General features: G+C 41.0%; 1 protein-coding gene across 4 annotated transcripts in view; it reads right to left on the bottom strand.

The window, feature by feature from the left end:
* SEC22A (SEC22 homolog A, vesicle trafficking protein) overlaps positions 1–14,952 on the bottom strand; it is a 59,770-nt gene that overhangs the window by 19,883 nt on the left and 24,935 nt on the right. For all 4 annotated transcript variants that reach the window (XM_051818989.2, XM_002716617.5, XM_070072209.1 and 1 more), the window contains exons 4-5: positions 14,332–14,526; positions 4,530–4,645 (exon numbers count right to left, since the gene is read on the bottom strand). In XM_051818989.2, coding sequence (XP_051674949.1) covers positions 4,530–4,645; positions 14,332–14,526 — 311 coding nt within the window. The remainder of the gene's footprint in view (positions 1–4,529; positions 4,646–14,331; positions 14,527–14,952) is intronic.

Raw genomic sequence — 14,952 nt, 5'->3', positions numbered from 1 at the left:
CCTTTTTCTCTGTCTCTCCCTCTCTCTGTAACTCTACCTCTCAAATAAATAAAAATTTGTTAAAAAAAGAAATTACTGTTCCCTTTAACAGGTTTTGTGAGCTACAAGAGGACCTCTTTCTCTCTCTCTGCCTTTGCCTATCTGTAGCTCCTTCAAATAAATAAATAAATCTCTAATATATATATATATATATATATACACACACACAGACACATATACATAAACAGAAAATACGTTCTTAGTTCTTGACACAGAGCTCCTAAAACCTTTGTAAATATAGATGCTAGAAGAATCTTTTATTCTAGTGTTTGGTCTTTGATCCAGTTCTGACACAGCTCTTTAGGCCTTACTGATTTCCTGAGTGGTAGGCACTGAATTTCCTGGGTGACAGATACAACCTCTGTTTTGAGGTAACGCTAGGCTCCTGGATGGGCTGGTTACAGCAAAGTTCAACTCATGACTAGAAGCTTGGGACTTTCAGTCCCACCCCATCCTCTAAGGAGAAGGGAGGAGCTGGAGAGTGAGTTCCTAACTCTGTACACGTCCAGGCGAGTGAACATGTCCACACGTGAAGAGGGCGCTGAGCTCTGACTCCATGGGAACGGAAGCTCCTGTTCCCAGGCCCCTTCCAGATCTCACCCTGCAAACGGCTCATCTGCCCATTCACCTGTATCCTCCCTAATATCCCTTAGAGTAAACCTGTTTCCTGGGGTTCTGTGACCCATTCTAGCACATGGAGGAGGGGGCTGTGAGATCCGGTTCACACCTGGCCTGTGACCGGCACCTGCAGGGCAGTACTGCGGCACTCAGTCCTTACACTGAGAGGTCTGTGCTCATTCCAGGCAGCCAGGGTGAGAACTGAATTGGATTACAGGACACTCAGAACTGCTTGGTGGGGGAAAGCCTCCACACATCTGGAACCAGCAGCAAAGCTCTGGAGGTAATTGGGAGTTGTGAGAAATCAGAAGAAAAGTTAGTTTTTCCCTACATACTGGGCCTTCTGCCTTTCCATAGAAACTTTAGAATCATTTTGTCAACATCCACAAAACAATCTGCAGGAACTGAGACTGGGATTGTGTTGAACCTGTAGATCAAGTCGGGAAGAACTGATACCTTACCAATAGTGAGCCTTCTGATCCATGAACATGAAATGTATTTAGGTCTTCTTTGATTTCTTTAGTCATCATTTTCATCATATACTGATGGATATTACATGAGTATATATTTTGTTAGCTTTATTCTTGAGTATCTCTCTTTCTTTGGTGGTAATATAAAAAGTATTGTTTTAATATTAAATTTTTTTAAGATTTTATTTTATTTATTTGAGAGGTAGAATTACAGACAGAGAAAGAGAGGCAGAGGGAAAGATCTTCGACATGCTGGTTCACTCCCCAGATGGCTGCAACAGCCAGAGCTGCACCAATCTGAAGCCAGGAGCCAGGAGCCTCTTCCAGGTCTCCCATGCCGGTGCAGGGGCCCAAGGACTTGGGCCATCTTCTACTGCTTTCCTAGGCCATAGCAGAGAGCTGGATTGGAAGAGGAGCAGCTGGGACTAGAACTGGCGCCTATAGGGAATGCCGGCACCGCAGGCAGAGGATTAACCTATTGTGCCATGGTACCGGCCCCTTAATGTTACATTTTTAAAAGACTTATTTATATAAAAGGCAAAGTCAGAGAGAGAGAGGGAGAGGAAGGAACAGAGATAGGAACAGGAAGGAACAGGAACTGCTTCACTCCTCAAATGGCCACAAAGGTTGGGGTTGGGCTGATCCTGAACTCCATCTGGGGCTTCCAGGGGCCCAAGGACCCCAGCCATCATTTGCTGCCTTCCAGGTACATTAGCAAGAAACTGGATCTGAAGCAAAGTAACTGACAGTCAACCAGCACTCACATATGGGATGCAGGCATCACGTGTGGCAATTTAATTGTTTGAAATGGTTTGAATATAATTTGGTTCTCAAACTCCTACAGGAATTTAAACTCCAAAGTCTTAAGTTAATGGGACTAGGAGAGTAGAAACTGAATTCAATTGTATCTTGCTGTATAATGCTTTTGCTACATGTAGTTGTCAGCAAGAACAGCACCATCAGAGGCCAGAACCAATGGCACCTGTTTGACATTCAGCTGTGATCCTCCAGAACCAGGAGCCAAAAAAAGTCTTTCCTTCATAAAGTTAGCCTGTCTCAGGTATTTGCTTACAGTAATGAAAAGCAACAGTTTCACAAGTCTTCATAGTTTTTAGGTTATGAATGAATCAGAGGAGGAGGAAGGAAGGAATCAGCCCAAGAAGATGGCAGAAGATATATGGGTGCCAGAAAGAAATCACTATTCCTGGGCAGTGCTCTGGTGTAGTAGGCTAAGTGTCAGTCTACATTGCCGGTATCCCATACAGGCCCCAGTTCCTGTACTGGCTGCTTCTCTCCCTGCTAATAGCCTCGGAAAGCAGTAGCAGATGGCCCAGTGCTTGGGCCTCTACCACTCATGTGGGAGACCTGGATGAAGATCCTAGCTCCTAACTTCAGATTGGTCCAGCTCTGGCCATTATCGCCATTTGGGGAGAGAACCGACAGATGGAAGACCTTTCTTTCTCTCTCTCTCTCTCTTTCTCTCTCTCTCTGTAACTCTACCTCTCAAATAAATAAATAAAGTCTTAAAAAAAAAAAAAAGAAAGAAAGAAATTACTGTTCCCTTTAACAGGTTTTGTGGGCTACAAGAATTTTGTTTAAATGTTAATTTACTGTGGGTTAAGCCCCAGGACCATGACTTATATGCTGTCTTAAAGAGTCGGGGATGAGGGGCTGTTGCTCTGGCATAGTGGGCTAAGCCTCTGCCTGCAGTGCCGGCATACCATATGGGTACCAGTTCAAGTCCTGGCTGCTCCTCTTCCAATCCAGCTCTCTGCTGTGCCCTAGGAAAGCAGTAGAAGATGGCCCAAGTGCATGGGCACCTGCACCCATGAGGGAGACCTGGAAGAACACCCATGAGGGAGACCTGGAAGAAGCTCCTGGCTCCTGGCTTCAGATCAGCCCAGCTCCAGCCATCATGGCCATTTGGGGAATGAACCAGCAGATGGAAGACCTTTCCCTCTGCCTCTCCCTGTCTGTAATTCTACCTCTCAAGTAAATAAAATAGAACCTTAAAAAAAAAAAAAAAAGTCTGGGACGCTGAGGCTCCTTGGGATGGAAGCTTTTCTGAACCTAGGCCTACCTTCCTCCTGTTCTCCCCCCACCTTCCTGCACCAGCCCTGGCAAAAATCCAACTCTTCACACACCTACATTACTGATCTTTCCACTATTTCAAGTAAGAAACAAAATTTTGTTAAAGGCAAAGAGTAGCTTATTTATTAGCTTTCTCAATCAGTAGTTTCCAAATACCTTTCTTTTTGTTGGCAGCTTGTCCAGTTGGTTCAAAATTGAACTCCTTCAGCTGCAAAAAATCCAGCCTAGCTGGGGGAGGGGACAGGAAGGCAAAGGGACAGACTGTGCCTGTGCATGAAAGGGGAGAGGGCCTTCAGCTGTGGGTACAGGGTGTTTGTAAGAGGAACTGGGAAGTCACCGGAAGCCCTACCCAACTGCCCTCTTGGGACAGCTCTGCTGCCAGAAACCATGATATCACCTGCTGCTGGCTTTAGGGGGCTGAGTACAATCAGAGGGTACACAGAAAGACCCTCTCAGAGTATTCTTCAAACTAACAGCACTTTCAACACAGGCTACAGCCTACAGAATGGGTCTTTACAAATAGTACTCTGAGCCTACTGCTGGCAAGAGAAAGAGAATGAATTCACAACGCGGAAGTTTCAAGAACTCTCTGGAGAAAGTAAGTAGAAACAGGGAAGGAACCCTGTGCATTCTCAATGAGCCAGACTTTAAGGAAGTTTCAGAAAGTTTACAACAAGCATAAGATAAAGAGTTGATATATTCTGATAGCTACAGTCTCTGATGAAACTCCACTAGGAAATGAAATCAGTGGCAAAATCTGAAAAAAATCTGCTTTCCCAGGTAGCTCAGGTGTTAACAGATCAGCCAAAAAGGCAAAGCAGCAGATAGCTAAGAAGGAATACACAGAAGTAGGACAAAACACTGCCCATGCAAGTCTCCCTGTGCTCCCACTACTGTCTCCTGAGATCCCTCCAGGCCCAGCTCACCTCTCCTCAAAAAGCCTTCTAACCTTCCCAACTCTGTGCACTTGGCAATCACTCATGGCTTTCTTTGCCTCCCTTGGAGGAGGCAACTTGAAGCTGGGAAGTTGCTTTCACCAAATGAAATCATCATGTCACACACATCTTGATGTCTGTAGAGTGCCTATCAACAGTGCCACCCAAAGAGTAGATGATAAACACATGCTGATGGAGTCAAAGGAGCTACCCAGACATCTGTCTATAGAGGAGGGGAGGCTAGAGTAGGCAGAGGAACACAGATTTGGAGCATGCATTCTAAGTTGTACTAATACCTAATCCACTTGTGAATCAATTATGTAACAAGCAGAATGAATAGAAACAGTCATTTGAAAACGCAAAAATAGCACAGTACCTGTAGGAGACTTTCTATAGCATGAAAGCCTCGAATTAAATTCAGAGCTCCACATAAAAGACTAAGGATAAATGCCACAATCCCTGACAGAGTGGCTGGTTCCAGTCGCTGGTGAGCTGGAAAATAAAAGAAATAGTTAGAAATGAATAGCAATAGCTCATGTAGCTGAACATAATGTAAAACAGAAATGCAATGCTCAATTTAAATGTTATAAATTATTTTTCATAAAATTATTTATTTTAGAAATTAAATATTCTTTTAAAGTGCAAAATATTTGACAATATAAAAGCTTCATTCTCCTGAATTCAAATCAAATTAACCTTTTTTTCCTCTATATTTTTAAGAAAGACGCCTAACTTGTACTTGGGATAGATAGCACTAAGAAGTGCTCACATCTGGCAATAAAACATTTAGAAAGAGTCTGGTTTTGTGGGGTAAAGGGTTGGGCTGTGGCCTGTGATACCAGTATCCCTTATGAGTGCCAGCTGTTCTGTTTCCAATCCAGCTCCCTGATAATGCACCTGGGAAAGCAGAGGACGATGGCTCAAATACTTGGGGGATAGGACCCTGCCATTCATGTAGGGCTCTGGCTCCTGGGTTTCGGCCCAGTCCAATCTTGGCTGTTGTGGCCATTTGGGGAGTGAGCCAGTGGATGGAAGATCTCTCTCTGACTCTCTCCCTCTCTCTGTAACACTGCCTTCCAAATAAATTAATTTTAAAAAAATTTAGAAAATCCTTTCTGCCTAAATATGTCTACTATTTGCAAGTATATACACATGTTTGCAAAGGTGACTGCTTGGAAATTCATTGTATAATTCCTACTTTGTCTGGAAATGCTTAGAAAACACTTTTTAAGGATAAACATAGCTTGCTTTTAAGCAATGCTTCCCCTTATCTGGGTTTCAGTGCTATAAATACTACCGGCTACAGTCGTATGTGAAAACTCATATACAGTCACCAAACTGAGCTGCACACAGAATGGAATCTCACAGCTATGAAGTCCCTCCGAATACACTGAAATGGCAGTGGAAGAAGTGACCACCTCACCTCTGCCGATACAGTGCCTTGTCTTTCAGGGTTTTAGCAGCATAAGACATTCAGTTACACAAAGCTGCTTTCATCATCCTCTTGGGCTTAACAGAATCAACAATGGAGTCCAAATAAAAACACAAAACAGAAAATGAAATCATCTAGCCCTCAAAGAGGAGACAGAGAGAAAGACAGGACAAGAGAACCATACTTTGATTATTTTATTTAAGTCACTGAAGTGTAAAAGCCCTAACAATGGAATTAATGAGGTGGAACATTAATATAAGAAGAGGCTTAAATCTTTGCAAATTATATTCAGCCATTACAGCAGAAAAGCCTCCCTAAACAGTATATAAAAACACAAAACCCCACATCACAAAAAAGTATTCATTCCTCAAGTTAGCAGAAAATGTTAATATGAGATAACATTTCCTCAAAATTCTTTCCTTGCCAAGCTGAATATCTGGTCTCTCAATCACTTTTCTTTAGATCTTAACATGAAAAAGGAAAATCAAATGTCCTTATAAAGTACTGATACCAAGTTTTATATCAGTAGAGAAAACAGTTCAGTTTAAAAATCTACTGAATTGATCTGCCGATTAGTCATGTTTTGCAACTTCTCTCCCTCCCTCCCCACCTCTTCTCAGCAGTGAGCAACAGCAGTGAAAGGCACTGTAACGAAAAAGGGAATCTTTAATATGGGCCTCAAGGCTAAAACCATGGGGCAGCTGAACAGCTATGTAAATCACACCTCTGACGTGCGGGAAACAAGTTCGCGCCACTAAGCAAAAGCAAATTAATATTCTGTACTACAGTTAAAACATCTTAGCATTTTAGAGTTAAGTACAATGTGGCCCTTCTTGAAATGAAAAATATTACCATGTTCATGTGTTGCTGAGCATCTAATTAAGAAACGAATAAGTCCATATAAGTTAAATACTGAGTTTCTAACACTTGACTTTTTTTTTTTTTTTTTTTTTTTGACAGGCAGAGTTAGCAAGAGAGACAGAAAGGTCTTCCTTCTGTTGGTTCACCCCCCAAATGGCCACTACGGCCGGCGCGCTGCGCCGATCTGAAGCCAGGAGCCAGGTGCTTCCTCCTGGTCTCCCAGGCAGGTGCAGGGCCCAAGCACTTGGGCCATCCTCCACTGCCCTCCCGGGCCACAGCAGAGAGCTGGACTGGAAGAGGAGCAACGGGGACAGAATCCGGCGCCCCAACCGGGACTAGAACCCGGCACCAAAGGCAGAGGATTAGCCTAGTGAGCCGTGGCGCTGGCCAACACTTGACTTTTAGCCTTAGAGTGTCATCTTTATGATGGTATACAATTTAGAAATTATTTCTAAAGGATCACAAATATTTCTGAAAGCAGAAAAGAAAATAATAAACCTCCTTTCACAAGGACAAGGTGTGCAGTGTGCTGATGACAGGCTGGCGCTACATGGCATCACGGTGGGAAAGACATCCTAAAGTCCGGATTTCCTTACTGCCCCCACCCCTGCACCCGCTCCCTTCCCTGTGGCTTGCATTTTGAGAATGGTTATCAAAAAAAACGCCATCTGCCCACAACATGACAGGTGACCCTCCTTAAGGGCCATTTCCCACTCTAACAAACTGAACTAGCAACTTACTGGACTTTAGATCCATTGTTATGCACAATGATCACTGCACACTTCAAGCTGGCACTATGCTAGGCACTTTTAGGTGCAGACTGCCTCTGGGACAAAAACAAATCAAAAGCAGCACAGCAAAAAGTAATTTTGCTGAATCCAATGCAATGCCACCTGGACAGTTTTTGTTTTGTTGTTTTTGTTATTATTTTCTGCTTCGATGCCTTTTTAAAATTAGTGTCTTTGAACTCAATAATGGTGTGTCCATAATAAAAATTTTCTCAAAATGTACCAATGATTTATAGAGTTTGCAAAAAATTCTGAAAGAGGGGCTGACGTTGTGGTATACTGGGTAAAGCCGTCGCCTGCAGGGAAGGGAACCCCTATGGGAGCCGGTTCGAGTCCCAGCTGTTCTCTGCTATGGCCTCGGAAAGCAGAAGATGGCCCAAGCCTTGGGGCCTCTGTACCCACATGGGAGACCCAGAAGAAGCTTCTGGCTCCTGGCTTCAGATTGGCCCAGTTCCAGCCATTGTGGCCATTTTGGGAGTGAACCAGCAGGTAGAAGACCTCACTCTCTCTCTGCCTCTGCCTCTCTGTAACTCTGCCTTTCAAATAAATAAACAAATCTTTAAAAAAATATGAAAGAAGTAAAAATGAATCATTTGGAATCAAAGGGATGTAGGTTAGAGTGATTTAATACATTCATTCAACAAATACCTTTTGGCATTATTCTGTGTAGGATTATATATTTTAGAAAATACAAATCTGCCTTCAAGGTACTCCTAACTTTTTAAAAGGAGATGGACAGACAGATAAGCATATGACAGTAACAGCATCCTAAGCTAAAAGCTAGGGAATGCAAAAGAGGAAATACAGCTGGGGGAAGGTGCAAACAAGATTCAGGGAAGATGTTTGAAGATGGATCGAATGTGATCTGGCATAAAACAGGAAGAAGAGCATTCTGCTCAGAGAAAGGAACACGAGCATAAAGATGGAAACGGAAGGACCAAGTAACAGCAGGAACAACCACTGCTCCTACCTCTACTCCTGCTAAGAGTGGCTACTCCCAGTGAGCCAGGCACCAAGTGCTTTACCCATACAACCTCATTCCATCCTTCCATCAACCCAACAAGGTAGGCACTACATTTACCCTGTGTGTGATGGGAAGGGAGGGGAATAATTTCAGAAGAGGAGGCCAAGATCACTTGCTGACATAAAGTGAACTGGGATTTAAATCCAAGCAGACTGACTCTAGAACTGATGTTCTTAACTAGGTATTACTAGTGGTGTCGTAAGGCTCAAAGGAATGCTTGTGAAGATTAGGGGGAAACAGAGTCGGAAATGGAGGTCAAAACAAATTGACAGTCTGAATACTAGGCTAAGAGTTATGACAAATCAGGTATCACTTCCAATCCAGCTTCCTGCCAATGACCACCCTGGAAGGCAGCAGGTAATGGCTCAAGTACTTGGGTCTCTGTCACCCACATGGGAGACCTGGATGGAGTTCCAAGCTCTTGTCTTCGGCCTGGTCTAGCCTCAACTAGTGTGGGCATTTGAGGAGTGAACCAGTAATGGAAGATATAAAGATCTCGATGTCTCTCCCTTCCCCAACCCCCCTCCTTTCTTCTTTCCCTCTCTGTCACTCTGTTAAATAAAAATAGATAAATAAGCATGGCAATGATCCATACTATAGTCCCATTTAACTCTGCACTTTAGGTATGCAAAATTTTTGTATCTTGGAGGACAACAGCAGATTTCTGTAGGTTCCAAACACACACGCTTTTTCAGATTCAGTCTCTTTATACAAGAAATCAACTGGGGGGCCGGCGCTGTGGCACAGCAGGTTAAAGCCTCAGCCTGAAGCACCGGCATCCCATAAGGGTGCCTGTTCTAGTCCTGGCTGCTCCTCTTCCGATCCAGCTCTCTGCTATGGCCTGGGAAAGCAGCAGATGGCCCAAGTCCTTGGGCCCCTGCACCCACATGGGAAACCCAGAAGAAGCTCCTGGCTCCTGGCTTCAGATCAGCTCAGCTCCGGCCATTGTGGCCATTTGGGGAGTGAACCAGCAGATAAAAGACCTCTCTCTCTCTCTCTCTCTGTATTTCAATTAAATTTTTTAAAATTTCAAAAAAAAAAAAAAAAGAAATCAATTCGTTTTCTGACATGTGGGCACTAATTGGCTAAACTTTTTCTTTATCCTAATAAACAGAGAAAATCAGAAGTACTTTACTTTTACGTGACATATCAGTAAATTTACCATATTACCATTGTGCTGTATCAACTCTGTGTGCCATAGGCCAAATTCAGTCCATTCATTCTTTACACATCATTTATGGCTTTTTTTCTTAATGCATTTGACCAGCAAAGTTGCAACACAGTCTGCAATATCTGGAATGTTACAAAAATGTTTTCTGACGCCTGGATGACAGGGATCCAACACATTAACACCCCATATAATGTCATGTTGGTCCACATAATTGATGGGCTCCTGCTGGTACTATCTGAATGGACAGTAGTATATGCCTTAGGATACAAGCCCCAGGAAGATACACGTATGCCAGAGAATGGAAAGAAATTATGAAATTACAGAAGGCTAGCACGATTCAGTTTCTGATGGTCAAAGGTCTACAATATGTTAAAACTGAGGCTCAAGTTGATGCTCCTCGCAACCCACACCACTAAGAAAAGATTCTGACCAGTACGCCCTGCTAGCTTTCAAGGGCAACATAAGCACATTCACAGTGAATTCTACAAAACACTGAAAGATTAAAAAGTCTACAGAAACATTTCTCAAAAAGTGAAGAGGGAATAGCTCCCAACTGATTCTCTGAGGCTAGCTTTACCTGACCCTGCCACCCACACAGATACCTGGATGGAGTTCCTGCCCCCGGCTCAGCCTAGCCCAGGCACAGCTATTGCGGCCATTTACAGAGTGAACCAATGGATGGACGCTCATTCTCTCTCTCTCTCTCTCTCTCTCTCTCTCTCTCTCTCATTCCCTCTCTGTCACTCTTTCAAATATATAAATAAATCTTTTTTAAAAATACAGTAAAGCCAGACAAAGGCATTACCAAAAAAAAAAAAAACTACAAATGAATTCCCTCAAGAATATAGGTGTAAAATATCTGAACAAAATTTTAGCAAATCAGGTCCAACAACACAGTAAAAAAGATAATACATTATGACCAAGTGGAGCTTGTCACAGAAATGTTTCACATTCAAAAAGCTATCAGTGTTATGTTACTGATGAAAATACTCTTTTTACTTTTTATTTGTTGAAGTTTTTATTTAGTGAAGCATTGATCTTTTGACTATACTGTAAACTGAAAATGTTATCAAAGAAACAAAAACATTTTAAAAAACGACTGTATCTTTGTTATGTATCTTAAAGCCAGGCAGTGTGTGTAATATCTCCCGATTATTTAATTTTTCTCAAGTTCCCTTTGCCATTCAAAGTTTTTTGTGGTTCTATAAATTTTCAGTAGTGATATTAGTAGACTTTTCTAGTTCTGTAAAAATATCACTTGGATTTTGGTAGGAACTGCATTGAGTCTGTAAATTGCTTTGGGTAGTATGCACATTTTAAAGTTATTCATTCTTCCCATTCATAAATATGAAAGCTATCAGTGTAATCTGATACAAGACAGACTTTAAAAAGAAAATCACACAATAGATTCAAAGCATTTGACAGAATACAACTTTTATTCCTCATTACCAAACCTCTCATCAAACTAGAAATAGAAGGGAGTTTTCTCAACCTTTTATAAAAGCACCCACATAAACCATACATTAAACGTCACACTTGTACTTACAGGTGAAAGACTAACTGTTCTCTCTGCTAAAAGCAGCAGCAAGAGCGGTACAAGAATATACACTCTTGCCACTTCACTTCATTCTTTCACACTATTTTGTTAGCATACGATTCCACATTTGCAGTTATATGCCTTCATCCTTTAGACCATATCGTTAAATTGTCTTCTGGCTTCCACTGTGTCTATCAGACCTAGTATATGTGTTTCTGATAGTTTATGTTCACATAGTCTAATTTCTCCAGGTATCTGGTTACTATTCACTACACGTTCTGTTTTCAAAATCTTTGTTGTAGGCATTGTTTGAATCTTATGAACTGTCTTCTTCCAAAAAAAAAAAAAGATATTTATTTGTTCCTACCAGGATCTCCGGCACACTAAGCACAGTGGAATCATCTTGCTCCAGGTTTAAGGATCACTGCGATTCAAAATTGAGCTGCAGCCTTCGTAAGAACCAGTTCACCCACTTCTCTTTAGATTTGTCTATTCTGGACATGTTGTATAAATAAAATTATAAAAATTTGGACTTTTATATCTGGCTTTTTTCGCTTAGCATTATGTTTTTCAGATTCACCCATGCTGTACCATCTTTTATTACTTGGTTCCTTTTCGTTGCTTAGTAATATTCCATGAATATTACTAAGTAGACACATCACATTTTACTTGTCCAGTCATCAGCTGAGGGATATCTGGGTGGTTTCCACTTCTTGGGTGCTTTGAATAATGCTGCTGTGAACATGCACATATGTTTTTGTGTGTGGACATGACAAGCATGAGAATGCACGTTTTCATTTCTTTGGGACACAGACTTAGGAGCAGGATTGCTGGCCTACAAGGCAACTCTGTGCCTGAGTTTTTGAGAAGCTTCCAATCTATCCCCAAAGCCACTGCACAACCTTACAGCTGCGCCGGCAGTGGATGAGGCTTCCAATCTCTTTACATGCTCATCAAATTTCTTCCTATCTGTATTTCTTATTTTAGCCATCCTAGTGGGTATGAAGTGTTATCTCCTTGTAGTTTTCTTTGGCATTCCCCTGATGACTGACGTTACACATCTTTTTATGTGCTAATTAGTCAGTTGTACAATTTTGTAGAAATGCCTATCAAATCTTTTCCCCATGTTTTTAAATTGGGTTGTCTTTTTATTGTCAAATTTTAAGTTACTTATATATTCTGGATACCAGTCCCTTACCATGTATATAAAGTATAAATATTTTCTCCCATTCTGTGGGTTGTCTTTTCACTCTTGATGTCCTTTGAAGCACAAAAACTTTTAATTTTGATGAAGTCACTTTATTCACTTTTTCTTTTTTCACTGTGCTTTTGGTGTCAAATCTGAAACACCAAATACAAAAATCACAAAGATTTACACCCATGTTTTCTTCTAAGAGTCTTACAGGTTTAGGTGTTAAATCCAGGACTTTGATCCATGTTTATATATGTCCTGAGATAGGCATTCAACTCCATATTCTTTTGTACATGGATATACAGCTGTCCAAGAACCATGTTGAAAAGGCTATTCCTACATCATCTCTTAGCACCACACTTAATAATGGATTGGCCAAGTATTTTCAATTCTATTTTTTTACCTACATGTCTATCCTTAAACCAGAACCACAAGCCGGTGCCGCGGCTCACTAGGTTAATCCTCCGCCTTGCGGCGCCGGCACACCGGGTTCTAGTCCCGGTCGGGGCACCGGATTCTGTCCCGGTTGCCCCTCTTCCAGGCCAGCTCTCTGCTGTGGCCAGGGAGTGCAGTGGAGGATGGCCCAAGTCCTTGGGCCCTGCACCCCATGGGAGACCAGGAGAAGTACCTGGCTCCTGCCATCGGATCAGCATGGTGCGCCGGCTGCAGTGCGGCCGCAGCAGCCATTGGAGGGTGAACCAACGGCAAAGGAAGACCTTTCTCTCTGTCTCTCTCTCTCACTGTCCACTCTGCCTGTCAAAAAAAAAAAAAAAAAAACACACCAGAACCACAGTCTTGTTTATTGTAACTTAGCAAGTTTGGAAGTGTGAGTCCTCCAATTTTGTTCTTTTTCTAGATTACTCCAGCTATTCTCTGTTCCTTGCATCTCCATATGAATTTTAGGATCATCTTATAAATTTTTGTACAAAAAAAAAAAATAAGCTGGATTTCCATAGAGATTGTGCTGAATCTGTGTATCAATTTGGGGAGTACAGCCATCTTAAAAAATTTGTCTTTCAATCCAGGAACATTAATTTAGGTCTTCTTTAATTTGTTTCTATGTTATTTTGTAGTTTTCAGTGTTTAGGCTTTTCTTAATTTCATATTCAGACTGTCCACTGCTAGTGTTCAGAATATAATCGATTTCTGTTTATTGATCTTGAATCTTGAAACCTCACTGGACTATTCTATTTTTTTTTTTTTTGGTGGATTCCTCAGGTTTCTCTAAATAGAACATTATATTATATGCAAAAAGCTATTTTATTCTTCCTTTGCAATCTAGATGCCATTTTATTTCTTGTCCTTGTTATCTTGAGTAATGATGGGCTGCATTATTTTAGTTCAGTATGTTCCTTCCTTCTCCACATTTGTATTAATCAAATCAAATGTGAAGTATTGTCAGTCCACAATTAAAGAATACTAACAAACTAAATAAAGGATGTCTAGAGGAAGCTTCTGGGATAGGCATACATCAAAATGCCACAGAGAAAAGGCTAAGGGAACTGAAGATATTTTATATGAAGTATATTAGACTTAAAAGGTGAAAAAGATGCAGATTGCTAACTTAACTGCTATTCTGGTTCAGCTAAAGGAAGACTCATAGAACTTAGACTAACTGGGAGGCATTACAGGAAAGTAAACTTTAGGTTAATATTTAAGAAAAAAATTTTAAAGCAGTTCAACAATGGCACATACTACTTTACGAAATAATGAAGTTTCCATTTTAGGCAGAAGTTTCCATCCTATCACAACTGTTGGGGATGGTATTATTTCTTTGGGAGGCTCCCAAAGCCTGGAGTAGATGATTTGCTAAAGTTTTTACATTTTCTCTGACAGTCAAGAACCCTGGATTTGAAGTAGCATTCAGAAATAACACAAAACACTTTACATGCCTATAAATACATATTAAAATCTTTCATTTCTGGAAAAATGTTTACAAAGCAACGTTCTTAAATGCTGTCCTAGCAGAGATCCTCTGAGACTGCCATTTGAAAATGTCTTCCCGATCAGTCACATATCTGGCAGCTTCCTTTAGAAACCTCTGGGGAAAGGTTTGCTTGTCTAAACTCTCTTGTGCACTTAGTTTAAAATATTAAAGTAATCCATTTTCAAGAGTTCCTCAGCTCTTACCAAAAAGCTTTTTTAAAAGAAATAATTGAGAACCAGAACTCACCAGAAGAAATCTTACCAGCACCTTTACAGTCAACAGAAAATGCAGATGTGACTCCGTTGGCTGACCCCAGTTCACACATGGAAATCTGATAAGGGGGCCTCAGCTTGATTTCCGTCTGCATGTCAGACAGATTTATTTTAGTTGAAAGAGACCTGGGACTATTATATCGCTGCTTGGTCCTCTGAATGAAGTTATCTATGTGAAATAAAAAAATAAATGTCCTTGCAGTCATTTGTTAATTAAATCATTTGAGAGTGTGATGTTTATGGACAGTAAATTTTATAGATCAAACAGTTCATTTTATTACTCAAAACTGCTCAATTTGTCATGGAATATTCTAATATTATGTTTAATGGTTAATGTATCATGGAGTCATCAGTTTCACACTCTAGAAACTAGTAATTGTAAAAAAATAAAGAATTTAACACTACCTGAACATATTATATCTACTTCAAGGAATTATAGAAACAAAAGCCGCTTCAACTTTCTACCAAAGTCTTAAGTTTTACAGGGATTCTCTTCTCATGAAATATTAAATCTATCAGATTTACTAGTTTTAATTACATAAGAACATACACTCTAAGTTACAAGTTTCTATAACTGCGCTGGGGACACTGGCAT

This window comes from Oryctolagus cuniculus, chromosome 4 (genome assembly GCF_964237555.1).
Source record: "Oryctolagus cuniculus chromosome 4, mOryCun1.1, whole genome shotgun sequence".
NCBI classification, from domain to species: domain Eukaryota; kingdom Metazoa; phylum Chordata; class Mammalia; order Lagomorpha; family Leporidae; genus Oryctolagus; species Oryctolagus cuniculus.
The sequence above is the reverse complement of the archived record's forward strand: the minus strand, read 5'-3'. Positions and strand labels throughout refer to the sequence as shown.